Here is a 19,577-nt window from a genome sequence, read left to right on the forward strand (position 1 = left end):
CTTCCTCAATTTCTTTCATGAGTACTTTATAGTTTTCTGAGTATAGATTCTTAGCCTCTTTGGTTAGGTTTATTCCTAGGTATCTTATGGTTTGGGGTGCAATTGTAAATGGGATTGACTCCTTAATTTCTCTTTCTTGTGTCTTGTTGTTGGTGTAGAGAAATGCAACTGATTTCTGTGCATTGATTTTATATCCTGACACTTTACTGAATTCCTGTACAAGTTCTAGCAGTTTTGGAGTGGAGTCTTTTGGGTTTTCCACATATAGTATCATATCATCTGCGAAGAGTGATAGTTTGACTTCTTCTTTGCCGATTTGGATGCCTTCAATTTCCTTTTGTTGTCTGATTGCTGAGGCTAGGACTTCTAGTACTATGTTGAATAGCAGTGGTGATAATGGACATCCCTACCGTGTTCCTGACCTTAGCGGAAAATCTTTCAGTTTTTCTCCATTGAGAATGATATTTGCGGTGGGTTTTTCATAAATGGCTTGATGATATTGAGGTATGTGCCCTCTATCCCTATACTTTGAAGAGTTTTGATCAGGAAGGGATGCTGTACTTTGTCAAATGCTTTTTCAGCATCTCTTGAGAGTATCATATGGTTCTTGTTCTTTCTTTTATTGATGTGTTGTATCACATTGATTGATTTGCGGATGTTGAACCAACCTTGCAGCCCTGGAATAAATCCCACTTGGTCGTGGTGAATAATCCTTTTAATGTACTGTTGAATCCTATTGGCTAGTATTTTGGTGAGAATTTTCGCATCTGTATTCATCAAGGATATTGGTCTATAGCTCTCTTTTTTGATTGGATCCTTGTCTGGTTTTGGGATCAAAGTGATGCTGGCCTCATAAAATGAGTTTGGAAGTTTTCCTTCCATTTCTATTTTCTGGAACAGTTTCAGGAGAATAGGAATTAGTTCTTCTTTAAATGTTTGGTAGAATTCCCCTGGGAAGCCGTCTGGCCCTGGGCTTTTGTTTGTTTGGAGATTTTTAATGACTGTTTCAATCTCCTTACTGGTTATGGGTCTGTTCAGGCTTTCTATTTCTTCCTGGTTCAGTTGTGGTAGTTTATATGTTTCTAGGAATGCTTCCATTTCTTCCAAATTGTCAAATTTGTTGGCGTAGAGTTGCTCATAGTATGTTCTTATAATAGTTTGTATTTCTTTGGTGTTAGTTGTGATCTCTCCTCTTTCATTCATGATTTTATTTATTTGGGTCCTTTCTCTTTTCTTCTTGATAAGTCTGGCCAGGGGTTTACCAATTTTATTAATTCTTTCTAAGAACCAGCTCCTAGTTTCGTTGATTTGTTCTATTGTTTTTTTGGTTTCTATTGCATTGATTTCTGCTCTGATCTTTATGATTTCTCTTCTCCTGCTGGGTTTAGGGTTTCTTTCTTGTTCTTTCTCCAGCTCGTTTAGGTGTAGGGTTAGGTTGTGTACCTGAGACCTTTCTTGTTTCTTGAGAAAGGCTTGTACCGCTATATATTTTCCTCTCAGGACTGCCTTTGTTATGTCCCACAGATTTTGAATCGTTGTGTTTTCATTATCATTTGTTTCCATGATTTTTTCAATTCTTCTTTAATTTCCTGGTTGACCCATTCATTCTTTAGAAGAATGCTGTTTTGTCTCCATGTATTTGGGTTCTTTCCAAACTTCCTCTTGTGGTTGAGTTCTAGCTTCAGAGCATTGTGGTCTGAAAATATGCAGGGAATGATCCCAATCTTTTGATACCGGTTGAGTCCTGATTTAGGACCGAGGATGTGATCTATTCTGGAGAATGTTCCATGTGCACTAGAGAAGAATGTGTATTCTGTTGCTTTGGGATGAAATGTTCTGAATATATCTGTGATGTGCATCTGGTCCAGTGTGTCATTTAAGGCCTTTATTTCCTTGTTGATCTTTTGCTTGGATGATCTGTCCATTTCAGTGAGGGGAGTGTTAAAGTCCCCTACTATTATTGTATTATTGTTGATGTGTTTCTTTGATTTTGTTATTAATTGGTTTATATAGTTGGCTGCTCCCACGTTGGGGGCATAGACATTTAAAATTGTTAGATCTTCTTGTTGGACAGACCCTTTGAGTATGATATAGTGTCCTTCCTCATCTCTTATTATAATCTTTGGCTTAAAATCTAATTGATGTGATATAAGGATGGCCACTCCTGCTTTCTTCTGATGTCCATTAGCATGGTAAATTCTTTTCCACCCCCTCACTTTAAATCTTGAGGTATCTTCGGGCTTAAAATGTGTTTCTTGTAGGCAACATATAGATGGGTTTTATTTTTTTATCCATTCTGATACCCTGTGTCTTTTGATTGGGGCATTTAGCCCATTAACATTCAGGGTAACTATTGAGAGATATGAATTTAGTGCCATTGTATTGCCTGTAAGGTGACTGTTACTGTATATTGTCTCTGTTCCTTTCTGATCTACCACTTGTAGGCTTTCTCTTTGCTTAGAGGTCCCCTTTCAATATTTCCTGTAGAGCTGGTTTGGTGTTTGCAAATTCTTTCAGTTTTTGTTTGTCCTGGAAGCTTTTAATCTCTCCTTCAATTTTCAATGATAGCCTAGCTGGATATAGTGTTCTTGGCTGCATGTTTTTCTCATTTAGTGCTCTGAATATATCATGCCAGCTCTTTCTGGCCTGCCAGGTCTCTGTGGATAAGTCTGCTGCCAATCTAATATTTTAACCATTGTATGTTACAGACTTCTTTTCCCGGGCTGCTTTCAGGATTTTCTCTTTGTCACTAAGGCTTGTAAATTTTACTATTAGGTGACGGGGTGTGGGCCTATTCTTAGTGATTTTGAGGGGCGTTCTCTGAACCTCCTGAATTTTGATGCTCGTTCCCTTTGCCATATTGGGGAAATTCTCCCCAATAATTCTCTCCAGTATACCTTCTGCTCCCCTCTCTTTCTTCTTCTGGAATCCCAATTATTCTAATGTTGTTTCGTCTTAGGTGTCACTTATCTCTCGAATTCTCCCCTCGTGGTCCAGTAGCTGTTTGTCCCTCTTTTGCTCAGCTTCTTGATTCTCTGTCATTTGGTCTTCTATATTGCTAATTCTTTCTTCTACCTCATTTATCCTAGCAGTGAGAGCCTCCATTTTTTATTGCACCTCATTAATAGCTTTTTTGATTTCAACTTGGTTAGATTTTAGTTCTTTTATTTCTTCAGAAAGGGCTTTTATATCTCCCGAGAGGGTTTCTCTAATATCTCCCATGCCTTTTTCGAGCCCAGCTAGAACCTTGAGAATCGTCATTCTGAACTCTAGATCTGACATATTACCAATGTCTGTATTGATTAGGTCCCTAGCCTTCGGTACTGCCTCTTGTTCTTTTTTTTGTGGTGAATTTTTCCGCCTTGTCGTTTTGTCCAGATAAGAGTATATGAAGGAGCAAGTAAAATTCTAAAAGGGTGGCAACAGATCCAGGAAAATATGCTTTAACCAAATCAGAAGAGATCCCAAATCGTGAGGGGGGATAAAGGGGATAAAAAGAGGTTCAGGAAAAAGAAAGAAAAAACAAACAAACAAACAAACAAAACGAAAGAAAGAAAAGAATGAAAAAAAGAAAACGAATAAAGAAAAGTATAAAAAAGAAAAAATATATATATATTAGATAAACTAGTTAAAAAACGTTAAAAAGGAAAAGGGTAAAAGTTAAAAAAATTTTTAGCAGAAGAAGAGAAAAAAATAAAAAAGAAAAAAAATTAAATTAACTGCAAGACTGAAGAATCATAGGGAGAAAGCCATGAGTTCCGTGCTTTGCCTTCTTCTCCTCTGGAATTCTGCTGCTCTCCTTGGTATTGAAACCGCACTCCTTGGTAGGTGAACTTGGTCGAGGCTGGATTTCTTGTTGATCTTTTGGAGGAGGGGCCTGGTGTAGTGATTCTCAAGTGTCTTTGCCCCAGGCGGAATTGCACTGCCCTTACCAGGGGCCGGGCTGAGTAATCCGCTTGGGTTTGCTTTCAGCAGCTTTTGTTCCCTGAGCGCTTTCCGTAGAGTTCCGGAGGACGGGAATACAAATGGCGGCCTCCTGGTCTCCGGCCTGGAGGAGCTGAGAGCCCGGGGCCCCACTCCTCAGTGCGCCCTCAGAGTACAGCACCCAGTAACTCCCGTCTGCCTGACCTCCGGCAGCGCTCCAAGCTTACCGAGCCTGCGACCGGTTCAAGGTACCCCCGAGCTGTGATCTCACTGTCGGCTCTGTGTCTGTAGCGGGCTTTCCCGTTCCAATACCCGCAAGCTCTGCAACACTCAGACACCCCCGATCCTTCTGTGACCCTGCGGGACCTGAGGCCACGCTGACCCCGCGTGGGTTTCACCCCGTTTTAGCCTCTGGAGCCATGTCCCTCAGCGTAACAGACTTTTAAAAGTCCTGATTTTGTGCTCCGTTGCTCCGCCGCTTGCCGGGAGCCGGCCCCTCCCCCCGGGGTCTATCTTCCCGTCGCTTTGGATTCACTTCTCCGCCAGTCCTACCTTTCAGAAAGTGGTTGTTTTTCTGTTTCTAGAATTGCTGTTCTTTTTCTCTTCGATCTGCCGATGGATTTGTAGGTGTTTGCAATCTTTAGATAAGCTAGCTAGCTGATCTCCTGCTAGCTGAAGTAGTCTCAGCCTGCTACTTCTCTGCCATCTTGACTCCTCCCCCTCTCCCAAGACCTCTTATATTTCAGTATGTTTGATTGATTAGGTAAAACTTTCAAAGTAGTATTTTCTTTCTTTTGAAGCACTGGAGACATTGTTTAACTTTTTTTCTTTCATTCAAAGTTGTTCAACAGAAGTCTGAATTCAATCTCAACTTTTCCTTTTGCAAAATGACTTCTTTTTCACTGCTCAGATACTTGAGAAATTCTTACAGTTTTTTACTTGGAATTTCAGTAACTTAACCAATTTTTTTTTTTTTAAAGCTCTGTTATCTCTCATAGTCACCTGCTATAAAAATTTCCTTTTAATTTGGTAATTCAATACTTATTCATTTGGGGAATTTTTCATATAGTTTTAGATATACTTTTAATGATATTGGTTGGTTTTTCTTCTTTAAAAATACTAGTCATTCCTCCTTTATTTATTAAGATTTCATTTATTTATTTGATGGAGAGAGACACTGAGAGAGGGAACACAAGCAGGGGGAGTGGGAGAGGGAAAGAAGCAGGCTTCCCGTTGAGCAGACAGCCCAAGGTGGGGCTCCATCCTAGGACCCTGGGATCATGGGCCAAGGCAGAGGCTTAACCCTCTAAGCCACCCAGATGCCCCATATTATTTTTTAAAAAAGACTTTATTTATTTATTATCTGAGAGAGAGCATGAGCAGGAGGAAGGGGTAGAGGGAGAGGAAGAAGCAGGCTGTTCACTGAGCAGGGAACCCAATGTGGAGGTTGATCCCAGGACCCTAAGATCATGACCTGAGCTGAAGGCAGCCGCTTAACCCACTGAGCCACCCCAGGTGCCCTAATACCAGTTATTCTTAGGTTAGACTGTCCTGTTTCCATGCCTGTTTCTTTCATTGTTATAATTATTTATATTTGCTTCAGCATAGAACTGTGGGAAATAGGACTCCCTAGACTTCCACTTTCTTCTGACACTAGTGATGATGTTCAGGGCTTCTATGTTAGAGGGTTTCACCTTGACTATGCCAGTCTATGATACACAGAATATTCTAAGATATTCCAAGATATATGGAAACTTCTTTTCATTGTGTTTACCTAAAAGTTTATGCCACTTGATTTTGGTCCTAAAGGTTAATAACAACTCAATGAATCACACTTATTAACTAGTCTCAAAATGGTTTCTAACTCTTTAAGAAAATCTATAGAGATACTTTATTACCTTCAAAGTTATAAAAGGCTACACTGTACTCTTCAGAGAAACTTTTAAAAATCTCTTTCTTCTTTAGAGAACATTTTAAAAGCAGCTCAAAAAATCTCTGATGAATAATCCACACAGCCGGGGGCAGGGGGAAGTCGCAAGTATTTTCAGTGGAAAAACACTCATTTGGATATATGAGTTCTACTGTCTGTATTCAACTCCGTTATAGTAGTTTATAATAATAATAGCATAGTATTAACACAGTGGCATATCTGAAGAAGTGCATTCTTTCTTCCTTCAGCGAATGTCTTCCTTTCCAATGATAATGTGTTTGCAGTTACTCATGCCTGATATCCTGACACAATCCTAAACTTATCCTTTTCATTAGCCAGTTAGCCAACAAGCCACACTGACTTTTACTAGAAAACATTTCTATTATCCAACTTTTTTTTTCCATAATCATTGCCAACATAATCCAATTCCACACACTTAGTGAAAATCTTTGACTAAATTTATAAGCTTCTCAACTGACACTGTTGAGACTATCTTTGCATTTTTATCATGCGGTTTCTCCTCCAAAAAGTCATGGTGGTACCCTAATTCCTTCTGCATTATATTTACATGCTTTTATTCAGTTTTCAAGAAGGTCTTTACACTGATGTTACTACCATACTTAAGTGAGTGGGAGAAGACTGTATACAATATTCCAGTGAATTCAAGATTTATTTTTGGTACTAATTCTCCACTGGAACTTTCTTTAAGGACTGCCTCAAACTGACCTTTCTCTAGTCTGGTTTACGACAACACTCAATGATATAGTATTATACAACAGAGTCTTTCATTATTACTTCCATTAGTTGATCTTTTCTCTCCAACTAGTCTGCTTCTGCTATCAAGGACTTTGTCTTATTCATGTATATATGCTTTTTCTTACAGCTCTACTAGTTAGCAGAGATTCAATGTCCTTCTTGAGATGAAAGGACATAACAAAAGAACTTCTAAAGCATTCTTTTATAGTTCAAAGTCCTTCTACCACCAAACACTGCTATTCAACAGAGAGGAGAAAAGTGAAATACCTTGGTGGCATAGACTTCATATTGCTCTCTGGCTCTTCAAATACATTAGGACTTGCATCTGGTGTCACAGATATGTATGGGGCGGGTACAGACGTTGAACGTAGGTATCTCATTTCATCCTGGAATAGGTTGTCATCTTGATAGCCCACAAAATTTTCATGATGATGCCTGCATTAAATCAAACCCAGTGACTTCAAGTATGACAGCACCATAGATATTTTTCATTTTTAATCTCTCTCATAAAAGTAAAAGCAGCACATGTAACTGTAAGGGTAAAATATTAAAACAATCATAGATCTAAGTAGAACGAAATAAAAGTGACAATTTCATACATAATTATTCCAGGTACTACAAATATTTCAAATCCAAAATTGAACTCCTTTTCTTTTATTCTGAGAACTTCTCTATCCTCTAGTGTTTTGATGAATGATCCCACCAACTATCCAGGTGCCTGGGCCAAAGTATCTTGGTGCTGTGGTAGGCCTAGTCCTCAACTATTACCAGTTATGACCACTCAGCCCCATGAATACTAGGTTTCCTCTCTTCTGACTCCCTGTCATCATTGCTTGGTTCAGGCTCATGTTTCTTGCATGGGCTATTGAAATACAGTCACCATTTTTGGTAGGAACATATGTAAGAATCAAATTTGAGAAAGATTAGATCCATGAAATGTTCCATGGGGTTGGGTGGGTGTAGGTGTCCATTCCCCAGAAGGCTAAAAATACAAAATCCATATTATGGTACAGTGGCATTTTTTAAAACATGTTTTACAATTTGATTCTTTACTTTTCGACCTGGAACAGAGTTGTTAACCTAAGTCTACTAAGTGGTCTGACTTAAGCTAAAGATTTATTGCATTTGGCATACTAATGATCTCCACCTTGGTCTCAAATGCATTTAGTATCACATTCCATTTTGTTTCCTGCTTGTTTTATTAAAATAGTAAATACAAAACTAAAAAAAACCCCAAACTATATAATTCTGCTACAGAGAGGACAACATCATCAAAATGGAACTGTTGGTTGGTGAGCCATTCCTGCAGGCAATTTCCAGAAATCTTCATTTGACAACTGTTGAAAAGCAGTCTGAATATGGTATATTAAAGTCTGTTTACAATGCCAGTGTATAGTGTATGGAAGTATAGGCTGTACAGCTCAAGTCCAATACAGGAAAATAGTATACTATTAACAGGTTTCCCCCACCTTCAGTTATACCCTTTATTAAGTTTCCACGTTTGAAGCAGAGTGATCTTATAACTACAAATCAGTTTATGTATTTCCCTGTTTAATATTCCTTAACTGTTCTCCCCGTGGGATAAAATCCAAACTTAGCATTGACTGCAGAGCCCCATATTACCTGACCTTAGGTAACTACTTCTGGGGCATTTCCTATGTTTCTCCCAAAGGCCAATGCTTTCACCATCCTCTGATTCCTTAAATGTGTAATGCTATAGCAGGTGTGTCTTCATGCACGTGCTTTACTCTGTGAGGAACTGCTTTCCTCTACCACCTACTTGATTGATTCCTATTTATCTCTCAAGACTGCTAAAGTATCAGATCCTTTGGAAAACCTTTCCTGATTCCTTGGAAAGATAGGTACTCTTCATCCTTCAGGCTCTAACAGCATTCCATGCATACTTCTATCACAGAACTCCTCACAAAAACATTTTAAATGTTTCCTTTATGGGTCTGTCTTCTCATCAGAGTGTGGAGCACCTGAATTGTATTATATTTATGTATTATGTATATACATATATACACACATATACATATTCTACTATGTATATGTACATATAACATATAGGTACATATATGTATTATATTTATCTTGATGTCTTCAAGGTCTAGAACAAAGCTGGTTCCCAGCTAACTAACATTTAAATACTAACAGAATGAATACTTTAAAAAATGAAAGATTTCAATAGCAAATTTTTTTTTTCACTATAGTACTTCCAACTATTAATAGACTGAAGTCAACTTTCCAAAAAGTAAAAGACAGCTATTGTCTTAGTTTCTAAGTCATTTTTGCACTAATAATACAAATTGATATAGCATTTACATGTTTTTTAAAAATACCTATTACCACAAAGTGTATACCCTACCAGTCATATATTGGTCAAAACAACTCACAAAATACATTCCTGGAGGTCTTTTATTGTACACAAAAGGAATGTAGTGTGGGTATTCAGAGCATGATATTAATCAGCAATGGCTATTAATCCCAAGTGATTAAAAACAACCAACCACCAAGTTATATTACCTAGCTAATGTCTGCAGGTAGAGACAAGGCATTTTAACAGGAAGATCCTCAGAAATGCCCTCTTTCACGCTGGGAAGATGAGACTGAAATGGCTTTGCAGGATGGTAACACAGAATGCTTGGCTCCGCTGCACTGCTCAGGGACAGCAGGAAGAGCGCGTTTGCTTTAATCACCTGGTGAGCTTCCATGGTGGGCAAGGCACGAGGAGTCTTGACTTGCACTGGCTTCCTCCTGGACTGCTTGACCTGGCAAAGAAAACTGCAGTGATCTCCTCCTACTTGGATTCAAATGTCAAATTTCTTAGCTCGGCTATTGTGAGTTCTAATAAAAATTACTGAATATTTACAGAACAATTTTAAAATAATAATAGTGATTACCAAAAATAACATTCACTTCATGCTTTTCCTGAACTGTCTGAAATTATTTTATTTTGGACACAAACTATTTCTTTCCTTCCCTTGGGAAAATTTAAATGTAATTATTTTTTAAAGGGTAAATAGTGTGCGCGTGTGTATGTGCATTATATGTCTGGAAAAATTTTAGTTAGGTGTGCCTCTAGTTCCCATAGACCTAAAACATAATTAAGGGTTTAAGACAAAGAGAGGAGAAAGTGGAAAAGGAAAAGGAGAAGGGAAAAGAGGGTGAGTTCAGAGAGATAAAGGTGAAGAGGGAAAGCTATGTACATGTATGGAGTAGTATACCATTAATAATAAAGAATTACATAGTAAATGTTTGTCAGTCAGGCATATGTGCCACAGGTTAGTTGTCTTGTATTATTTAAAGATATAATTTATTTTTGTAATTAAAAATAAAACTAACCTAGTATAATATTAAACTTGTATATTGTTCCTATTATAAGATAAGCTGATCTTTAATATCATTTCTGTGGAGTTATCTAATATTGCATGATGATAAAAAGGGATTTTTATAAGATTGATTCTTATAATTAACAGTATAGCCATAACAGAATAAAAAATACCTTCTCCCTCGCAGCAGCTTGTTTTTCACGGAGGTATTTTTCTCTACAGCGATCACATACCAGATACCAAGTGCTTCCTCCTATGCCGCCATCGCCACAGTTACCAGCCCATCCTCCACAAAAATGTCCAATGCTATTGTAACCTTGTCCACCAGCATACCGGCCACAACCTTGAAACAAGCGCAAAAATACACTTTAAGTGTCCTTAACAATCCAATGCTTGACACTTGTACATGAATGACTATTTACCTTTGCAAAATAAGCAAAATACTGAACCAAGTATCTGACTTTTTTTTCCCAGGCTATTAACTGTATCAGAAAACAGCATGCTTGGCTAAAAAATAATCAGTTAAGTAATGCCTAAAATACTGGAGATACTCTATACAGTTAGGGAAAAAGAAATTTAAGATAGGGGTACATTTAGGTTTACTGACATATGCCAATAAAATTGGACAAAATATTCTGTAGGAATGGTTTATTTTAAGAAATCATGTATTTTACAGACCATTTCATGTATAATATGTAGAAAGAAAAAAAATTTAACCAAATTCACAATAGGTGAATTTTGGAATACTAATCAATTATTACAGAAATCCTTACATTTATCTAAAATATAGTCTTCTGGGCACCTGGGTGGCTGAGTTGGTTAAGAGACTGCCTTTGGCTCAGGTCATGATCCTGGAGTCCCAGGACTGAGTCAGCATTGGGCTCCCTGATCAGCAGGGAGTCTGCTTCTCCCTCTGACCCTTCCCCTCTCTCATGCTCTCTCTCTCTCTCAAATAAATAAATAAAATCTTAAAAAACAAACCAACCATAAAGTACAGTCTTCTGATTAAATAGTTGAGATGACTTCCATAGGAAAATGACCAGGGAAATCAGTATAGTCTAATTTAATTTGCAATTTTTAATAGGAAAACACTAAAATTGAAGGAGACCTAATACTGGGACATCTCCTATGTATATGGACAGGTCATTATTTCTGTTGTGTTAGACACCTTAGCAATACCCTTTGGGTAACACATAACAGTTAAAAAATAAACTATTTTAGAATATGATACATTAAGGTCCCATTGTACTAGATTGCCTTACTACTATACTATAAGAATTTCTTTACCTTTTTTCCACAAAACTGATGCTGATACACTTTAAACAGTTTCCTTTTACTTTAACATAATTTATAGAACAGCTCAACTTAGAAGTGACTAAGTTCCTTTTTTTTTTTTTTTTTTACACAAAGTACTTACAGATTCAATATTTTTACCTGGGTGAGCCTGTCGCATGTGATATGTCACTGGGTATGGATGGGATTCTCCACACAGTTCACAGATGGTATCTTTCTCTGGTCCTCCCACTGCCAGCTGGGCCATCTCACCAAACAAATTACCCCTGGGTCGAACTTCTGTCTTTTCCTTTTTCTTTTTGTCTTTTTTGGCTTTCTTATTTTCTTTTTCACACTCTTTCTTTTTAAGGACTGCACAAGAACCAGGACTTGGAAAAATCATATTCTGGGAAGCTGCTTTGATAGTAGCCAAAGAGATGTCTTCCCAAAATGCCACTAAATGTTGTAAAGTTAAGGGAAGAGGAGATTTGGACTTCATCGGGTGGTGCATGGACATTTCAAAAGTGGCTTCGGTTTTCCCATCCTCACATTTTTCATGTAGAGGTGGTTCTTTAAGCATAGACAACACCTTATTTTTGTTGATACTACCCATTTTAGATATATCTGGTCCATGAGGTGCAATATTAAACATATTCAGTGCAGATGATATCTCCAATGAATGTCTATTTTTTAATTTGGTTTCCTTTTCTTCTGTAGGCTGTTGGCTGTTTAAACTATTTCTTATAGGAGCATGTTCTTTGGAAAGTTCAGGATTAAACTTTAAGAAAGACGAACAGGCCATTGCATCGTGGACTATGCCTTCATGCCACAGAAAAGAGGCAAAGACTGCTCTGGCACACTCAGCTACAGAAGGGGACATGGCTTGCTTGGCTGGCTCTAAAGGTTTGGATCCATCTCCTTTAAAGAGAAAGCTAGATTTTTCCTTTTTGGGCCTGGTGTGCCTATTAGCACATTTTCTACTTATTTTGGGGGATGCTCTCATTTCCTGTTCATCTTTCAGTGGTGCTTTTCCTATGCTGAAATGAACTTTATTGGAACTTTCATCGATACTCTTAAATTCACTGCTTTCATCACAGGTGCTATCTGTTAGACTATTTGTTTTCAAAGTACTTGAAGTGCAGACCTCAACCACTTCACTGTGAAGGTTTTCTTGTACCACATGGGGAGAAGGAGCTCTATTTTCGGATCCAGGGGAATCTTTAGAATCCTTTGGTACCGGTTTTGGTTTTGGTGATGTTGATCGTCCCCTTAAAGGTTCTGTGAGGGGCATTTTCTTCTTGCGTAGGGTATCTGGGTCAAGTGTGTAAGAGTCTGATTTAGAACGTTCCCGAGGAGGATCAAGTTTAGTTTTAACAGGAGCAGTGCTTTTTTGAGGTAGATTTTTATCATGTGGTGAGGAGGAGCGTGGAGAACTAGCACCAGAAGGGCTAGACCTATTGGTTGGGAGAGTCTTTGGCTTAGGAGATGATGACCGAGAACCTGGTCCTGGGGATTCAGCTCTAAAGCTAGAAGACATCCTCCCATCAGATTTTAGTGTCTGCAAGGTGTTATGGTTGGGGGACAAGGACCTACTATGAGAGTCCGACCTCAACTTTGCAGCATCGGATTTCAACATAAGGGATTCACTAGCTGATAAACCTTCTGTACCCCTTGGCTTCTTCTGATCAGCAGTAGTACGGCTCATACGTCCATCAGGTTTAAGTGATCTGCTGTGTTTAGAGGGCAGTTCTGATTTTCCTGGTGTAGAGACTGGTCTAGAAGATGTTGAGATAGTTCCCCGGTCACCTGTTATAGTGAAACTTGTTAATAAAACTATAACTTACTGACAATATAACCACTAAATAATTGAATAAAAACACAGTTAAAAAATGTATATTGTCATAGACAAAAATACTTAAAGAAATACTTAAAGAATAAAGAATAAAGAAAAAAGGGAAATATTTCTTGTAAAATTTCTATTGCATCATTACACAACCATTTCCACCAAAAACTATTTTCATGGATGCATAACAGACTGAACAAATACCACCTACGTATCAGTATGAATTATCCCTGATACCTCAATCTCAGCCCTAGTACAATTATTCATTAGAATTTGAATGCAGGGGCAGACTAGAAAGAAAAACCATAACTATTTTCTGAATAATAAATTAAAACCTATGTATTTTTAAGTATAAAGTAGTTGAGCTAAATTTCCAGTAGAGTCATACCTCACATCATTATTAGGGTAATGGTAAAGATCATACTGAATTAGGAAGCTGGATCTATATATAGATACACTTATTATTCTCAAGTACACAAATACATACAATTAGGCTGATAAAGAGCTGCTTAGGAAACACTAGTGATTGGATTAGAATTTATAACTAATATATGAATGCCTGAAAGTTAATATTTAATTACATGTAATTCAAGCAGTTTATTGTTTATAAACAGTGTATTCTAAAAGTTTATTAAGTTCACTAAGTTTAGCTGGTTAGAACTTAGAGCTTGTGTCTTCCTGGAAAAAAAATGGTGGGATCCTGAGAGTTAGTAGTACAAGTCTGAATCATGGGGCCCTGAAATAAGGAGTCAAGAAAATGACAGAAAAAAGGGGATGAAAAAAAAAAAGTCTCTCTTTGCCAGGCAGAGCACTAGTTGTTTCTATAGGGACACCACTGTTCTTGGCGTCCTGGCTCTCAGGCAGTGCCTCTCCTTCCTCATACTCTCCTTTGAGGCCTTAGAGCCAGGCTGTCTTTGTCACAGGTAATAAGGGTCAATCTAGAACATTACTTTTCTTCCATAAAATAAAAACTTCTACCTTTAATGCACATAAAATTAGTTGTCAGGAGAAAAACAATCTGATTAAAGTGATTCAAGTGGTATTAAAGACTAAAAACTCATAAATCTTGCTAGAAGTATTTATATTTTTTGAAAAAAGGTATGTGCTAAATTGAGATGGATCTCTTAACTGGTTATATTGCAGGTATTTCTCTCTCTCTCTCTCTCTTTTTTTTGAAAAAGGGATACAAAACAAATTTGGATAATGTAGGAAATGTTTTTTGGCTGGCCTGTAGGTGGGTGTGTGGGCATGTGCAAGTGCACACAGGTGTTTGTAGCCAATACTCTAGTTGTCTAAATATCAAGACAATATTGCCATAGAATTTGCCTTCCTAATGGAAGGTCCAGAAGGACCGGTATCTTTGTCTGCTATTTTTCAGTGATAGAATGTCAACAATGGGTCATGGAATATAGCATATGCTCAATAAATACTTTTTTCTTCTGTTATTCCCAAATTTCACATTCCCTGAAAATCCACTTTTTATAATGATGACTCCCAAGGCCACAGGGCAGAGGTAACTATAGCCACTATGGAGTAAGGGTCAGATGCTGGCAAGTCTTGTAATTCTGTAGAAAAATAATGAAGTATGGCAAATAGCCTCTCCAGAACATATTAATGAATGGAACAGTTATTTTAACTGTGAAACACCAGTGTCAAGAATAATTATTCTCACTCTTTGAATGAGAAAAATACACTAAACATAATGTTCTTCAGTTTCTACAGTTCTTTATCATTCTACTATGAATTTCATTTATCATATGTAGTATGTATTCTCTGCATAAAGATAGTATAAGAGACAAGGCTAAATTGAGGGAAAAGTTGTGAAAAAAAACATTATAAAAAAATTCTAGACACTGATGCTACCTTGTAGAGCACAGATAAAAAAGATGTAAAATCTGACAAGTAAGTGCTCTCAAACTGTACAAAGGTAGTTTAGCAAACTGCTGCTCAAATTACTGATCTAGTAATGGGTCCATAGAGCAAATTTTATAAATAAACCCTATTTGGTAGAATTAAATATCAACCTAGTTCTTTCCACTAATTTTCCATGTGTGATGTTTGGAGTACTAATTTTTGTTACTAATTTGATAGCCGGAAGTGCTATCATCATCACATTTACTTCAGAAACTGAACAATATGTAACAGTAAAACTAGACAATTAAGTAAACAGTAAATCTTTTATGTTTGCCAGTCCTTTCTCTAAGAGATCAATTCATGAATCGAAACAGGTATGCTTTCTAAATCAATGGTGTGCAATTCCTCATAAAGGGAGACCTCTGTGGTTGGCTGAATAACAGAATCTTACAAATATCAGGAACACCACTTGTCATATGCTAGCAAAAAATGTTTATATAGAGAAAGTCAGAGAGTACAGGCGCCTGTATAGTTCATCTCTTTGCCTCTAGCAGTGATGAATATTTTCTCAAGATCTGTAAGTGGCCAAAGCTGAATACCTTTTGGGAGTCTGAGTTTATAAATAATGCAGAATTATTTCTTCCTGAACTGTTAATTGCCAAATTATAAATAAACCCTTTTGACAAATTTACTTTTCCAAAACACATTACATATCTTTTTAAAAAAGAATGTCATGTTTGCTAAGTATGATAGGCCCATGTGCTAACTAATTGATGTTTATCTTCTTCATTTGGGTTTAAAAAGTTTTGGAGCATGTAGTAAGTATTAGGAAAAACTGTCATTTGTAGGTGCGTGAAATATCAGTACATATAAAAAAGATCAATAAATATAAAGTATTTAGAACATACATAATACTTTCACATTCATCACTTAATTTAGTTTAATGATTGTATTTATCATATGTAAGTTTAAGTGATAGTACGCAAAAACTGTCTAGTCTTAAGGCAATTCTGAAGAAAAAATAATACAGGGCAGGATGGAAATTTAGTACATTCAAATAAATTAGTAAACATGTTAAACGTTACATATTCATTCACCAATGACCTGTATAATTCTTTCATGCCAAGAGCATAAATGATCAGGTTATGTGATACTACACTATAATTAACATACCATAATATAATACTATATTGTGCTATGCCATACTATATATCAGGTTATATAACTCTATATACCGTACAGATCAAGTTCTACAATACTATTTACTATCCTATAGGAATATATAGCATCACTGTGAACTGTAAAAATGAGGAATGTAAAAACATTTTATTGATTTCTAAGAAAAAGGAGAATTACTTGAAAGACTTATGTAATATGTTAACTACTGGTACAAAAATAATTTGATAAAATTTTCTTAAAACACAGGATTTTAAGTTTAATTAAATATTACTTTAAGACAAAAAAAAGTATAGGCATCTATAGTCCTATAAAAGACCAAAAGCATATTTTGAAACTATCTGAAATTTTACAGTTGCCATAGTAGTTTGAATATTTCTAAATTTAAAATTTTAAAACTAACTAAGAAAATGCTACAAAGAAGACTCAATGACAGATGGGATATATAGGTTTAGACCTAAGTATCTATGTATGTATATCTATCCTGATAACTAAGTTAAACTAAAAAATTTTAACTTAATTTTGAAGAAGAAACTAAAACAGGAAAACGATTAACATTCTGTAGCAGTAAAATAAGTTTAAGGCTAAACCTGCCACATGAGATACTACATTCTTACAGATCACAACATCCTTTATGCCTTATACATATATACCATCTGTTCTGATGATACTGACTTAACAATTTCCCAAATCAGGGACTTCTTTCAATATCCCTATTTTGTTTTTGGTTGTTTTTCCTATTTTGTTTTTTTAAGACCTTACAGAGGTCTGATATTAAGTAAAAGTAATACTTAACCTATAAATATAATTAACATGCATATCAACAGGATAATTAACAATACATTATTGAATAAATACAACACAAATTGCCCCAAAATATCAAATTTTAAATAAAATGATAAACTTTAATCTTTAAAAATGGAATGGAATGGAAATGACTGAGGTGAACTAATAAAACTTTATTGAAACCTCCTATGTTCACTACGAATGGCCCATCCGTGAATGCACGCATACCCACCCTTGAGTTTGTGAGACAGAGATGAGAGAGCAGAGGCAGGCCCAGCTACACCATAAGTTTTGTAAATGCGCTCGCGAGAAGCAAGGTTGTGAGATGGAGATTCTATAGTGGAAAACATTGGCAAAGAAGCAGCACAGATTCAATGGAAAAAAAAAATTCAGCAGAGAACACAAGCAGAAACAAAGCATTTCAAATGGTATGCACAATCACCTTAGTAAAAAGTTTGTATTTTGCTAAATTTTCCAACAGGTTTATATTTCTCTAAAATTAAAATGGAAAACAAAGACCAAATTGATTTAAATTAATTAAGATAGCTCCAAGTGCATTAAAAGTTAAGGCTCATTTCTCTCATAAACCAAATTTGAACATTCCTTTTTAGACTAATATTTCTTTAACTCAGTTTTCTTGTCTTTGGTGCTCATTTACTTATAAATAAAAATTTATAAGTAAATTTTTTTCTTTTGTAAATAGTGGAAGATACAGAAATATTACTTACAGTTTAGCATACTACTGTTGCCTAGTTTTCTATATGGACACATGACTATGACTTTTCCACTATATATGGAAACATTTAGGGTTGGCTACTTTTCTGAATCCATCTTTGGTGGGAAATGTTAGTGCTACTCCCAATATTTAGTATTTGTTCTATAGAGCCTATTACTGAGATACCAAATTTTGTTTATAAAAAGTTTTGCAACACAAACAAAGCAAAGCAAATTTACAAGTCACTGAAAAATGTTAGACACATTAGTGATTTATCATGCAGAAAATGAAGTACTTAAAATTATCTTTTTTTCCAAATATAGAACTTCTAAATTGTAATCTTTTAAAAGTAGTATCTTAAAAAACCTTCTATCTAAATCTGAAAAAAAAATGTATTTTATTTAAAATTTTAACACACAGCAATGAAAATAAATGTAATCCGTTGAGCTAAAATAAATTCAGGCAGTAAGGAGATAACTTTGTTATTGAAACAAAAATTGGATACAACATACACTTTTCTCAAAACAGAAAAAGTAATAGTTGACTGACTTATTAGCATGGCCAAGATTAAAGACGAACTACTCATAAGCCAAGAAGTCCTTCCATGCAAGGTATGGACTATGAATTACATGTCAGACATTGTTCTAGGAACTGAAGATAAAACAATGAACAGAAATAAAGTCGATGCTCTTACAGAGTTTATTTATCTTCAGGTAAAAGGAGAGGCAACAAACAAATATATACTAGATCAAGTGGTGACGAATTTGGGAGCCACAAGCATGCAGATGCTGAGTGACATTCCATGCCTGGAAAGGACCAGTTAGGGATGTCCAGAAGAGAAAAAGCCCTGGGACATTCCTAGGAAGACACAACAGAGGAGGATGCAGAAAAGAGAAATGAACAGTCAATGAGGTAGGAAACATCCAGCAGAAGATATTTCAGGGAAAAAAAGAGGGATCAACTCCTGGACACACTCCTGGACAGATCAAGTACCATGAGATCTTAGTACTGATGAGCAAAAGTGACTAGCAATTTCTGTGAATAAGGATGACTGCAAGGACCTCTTGCAGTGGTTCAAGAGAGAAAGGCAGGAATGCATGGAGAGACGGGGCATACATGCCCTCAAATCATTTTCATCTAAGTTAAAAAAAATAGTAATTTTTAATGTTTTTGAGCACCTTCTTTTTGAAATCTATAAAACCTCAAAGGTACCAAGCACTGTGAAAGGAGTTCTTCTGCTATTTAAATCTCATGTAATACAAAGTCTGAATCTGTCTCTGAAAATATCCATTAGGAGGGCACTAGTTTTTGGCCAAAAGAGTTAATTCAAGGGGAATTCAAACTACAAATTTAAGGACAGTCTTTTTTTTTTTTTTAAAGATTTTATATATTTCTTTATTTATCAGAAAGAGAGAGAGAGAAAGCACACAAGCAGGCAAAGAGGCAGGTGGAGGCGGAGAGAGAGGCAGGCTCCCTGCCGAGCAAGGGGCCCAATGGAGGACTCGATCCCAGGATCCTGGGATCATGACCTGAGCTGAAGACAGTGGCTTAACCCATTGAGCCACCCAGGCGTCCCTAAGGATACAGTCTTGTGGCTTGCTTGCTAAAATCTATGAAGACAGGGTTTAGCAAGAGGACACCAGAGAAGAAATCAGAATATTATCTTAATTGGAAGCACCCATAAACATAAATGTGAAAAATAAGGCAATTTGTAGGGTAAGGTGTTAGAGGTTTAAGGACAAACTCCTGGAAAAGGTTTTGAAGCCAAAATTGCTTTCAAGTCTTTTCAATATGTTACAAAGCCTAGAGAGATTGAATTCCTAGGTATGATTCAAGTGAATAAGAAGAAACATTTTTTGGAAGTCTTAAATGCCTAAAGAAATTAAGCTGTGACTACACACTTGTTCTATGCATCTAATTTTCACAAAATTAGCTCATATTTGAAAACAGTTTGTTACATTTTTTAAAAAAGATTTGTATTTTTCAATT

The 19,577-nt window shown here is 36.3% G+C and overlaps 1 protein-coding gene across 13 annotated transcripts in view; it reads right to left on the reverse strand.

Moving 5' to 3' along the window:
• MYCBP2 (MYC binding protein 2) overlaps positions 1-19,577 on the reverse strand; it is a 283,092-nt gene that overhangs the window by 49,015 nt on the left and 214,500 nt on the right. For all 13 annotated transcript variants that reach the window (XM_044249910.1, XM_044249909.1, XM_044249914.1 and 10 more), the window contains 4 exons: positions 11,377-13,020; positions 10,116-10,285; positions 9,137-9,381; positions 6,878-7,045 (listed from right to left, as the gene is read on the reverse strand). In XM_044249910.1, the coding sequence (XP_044105845.1) occupies positions 6,878-7,045; positions 9,137-9,381; positions 10,116-10,285; positions 11,377-13,020 (2,227 nt within the window). The remainder of the gene's footprint in view (positions 1-6,877; positions 7,046-9,136; positions 9,382-10,115; positions 10,286-11,376; positions 13,021-19,577) is intronic.

The sequence above is a fragment of the Neovison vison genome, chromosome 5 (assembly GCF_020171115.1).
Source record: "Neovison vison isolate M4711 chromosome 5, ASM_NN_V1, whole genome shotgun sequence".
NCBI classification, from domain to species: Eukaryota; Metazoa; Chordata; class Mammalia; order Carnivora; family Mustelidae; genus Neogale; species Neogale vison.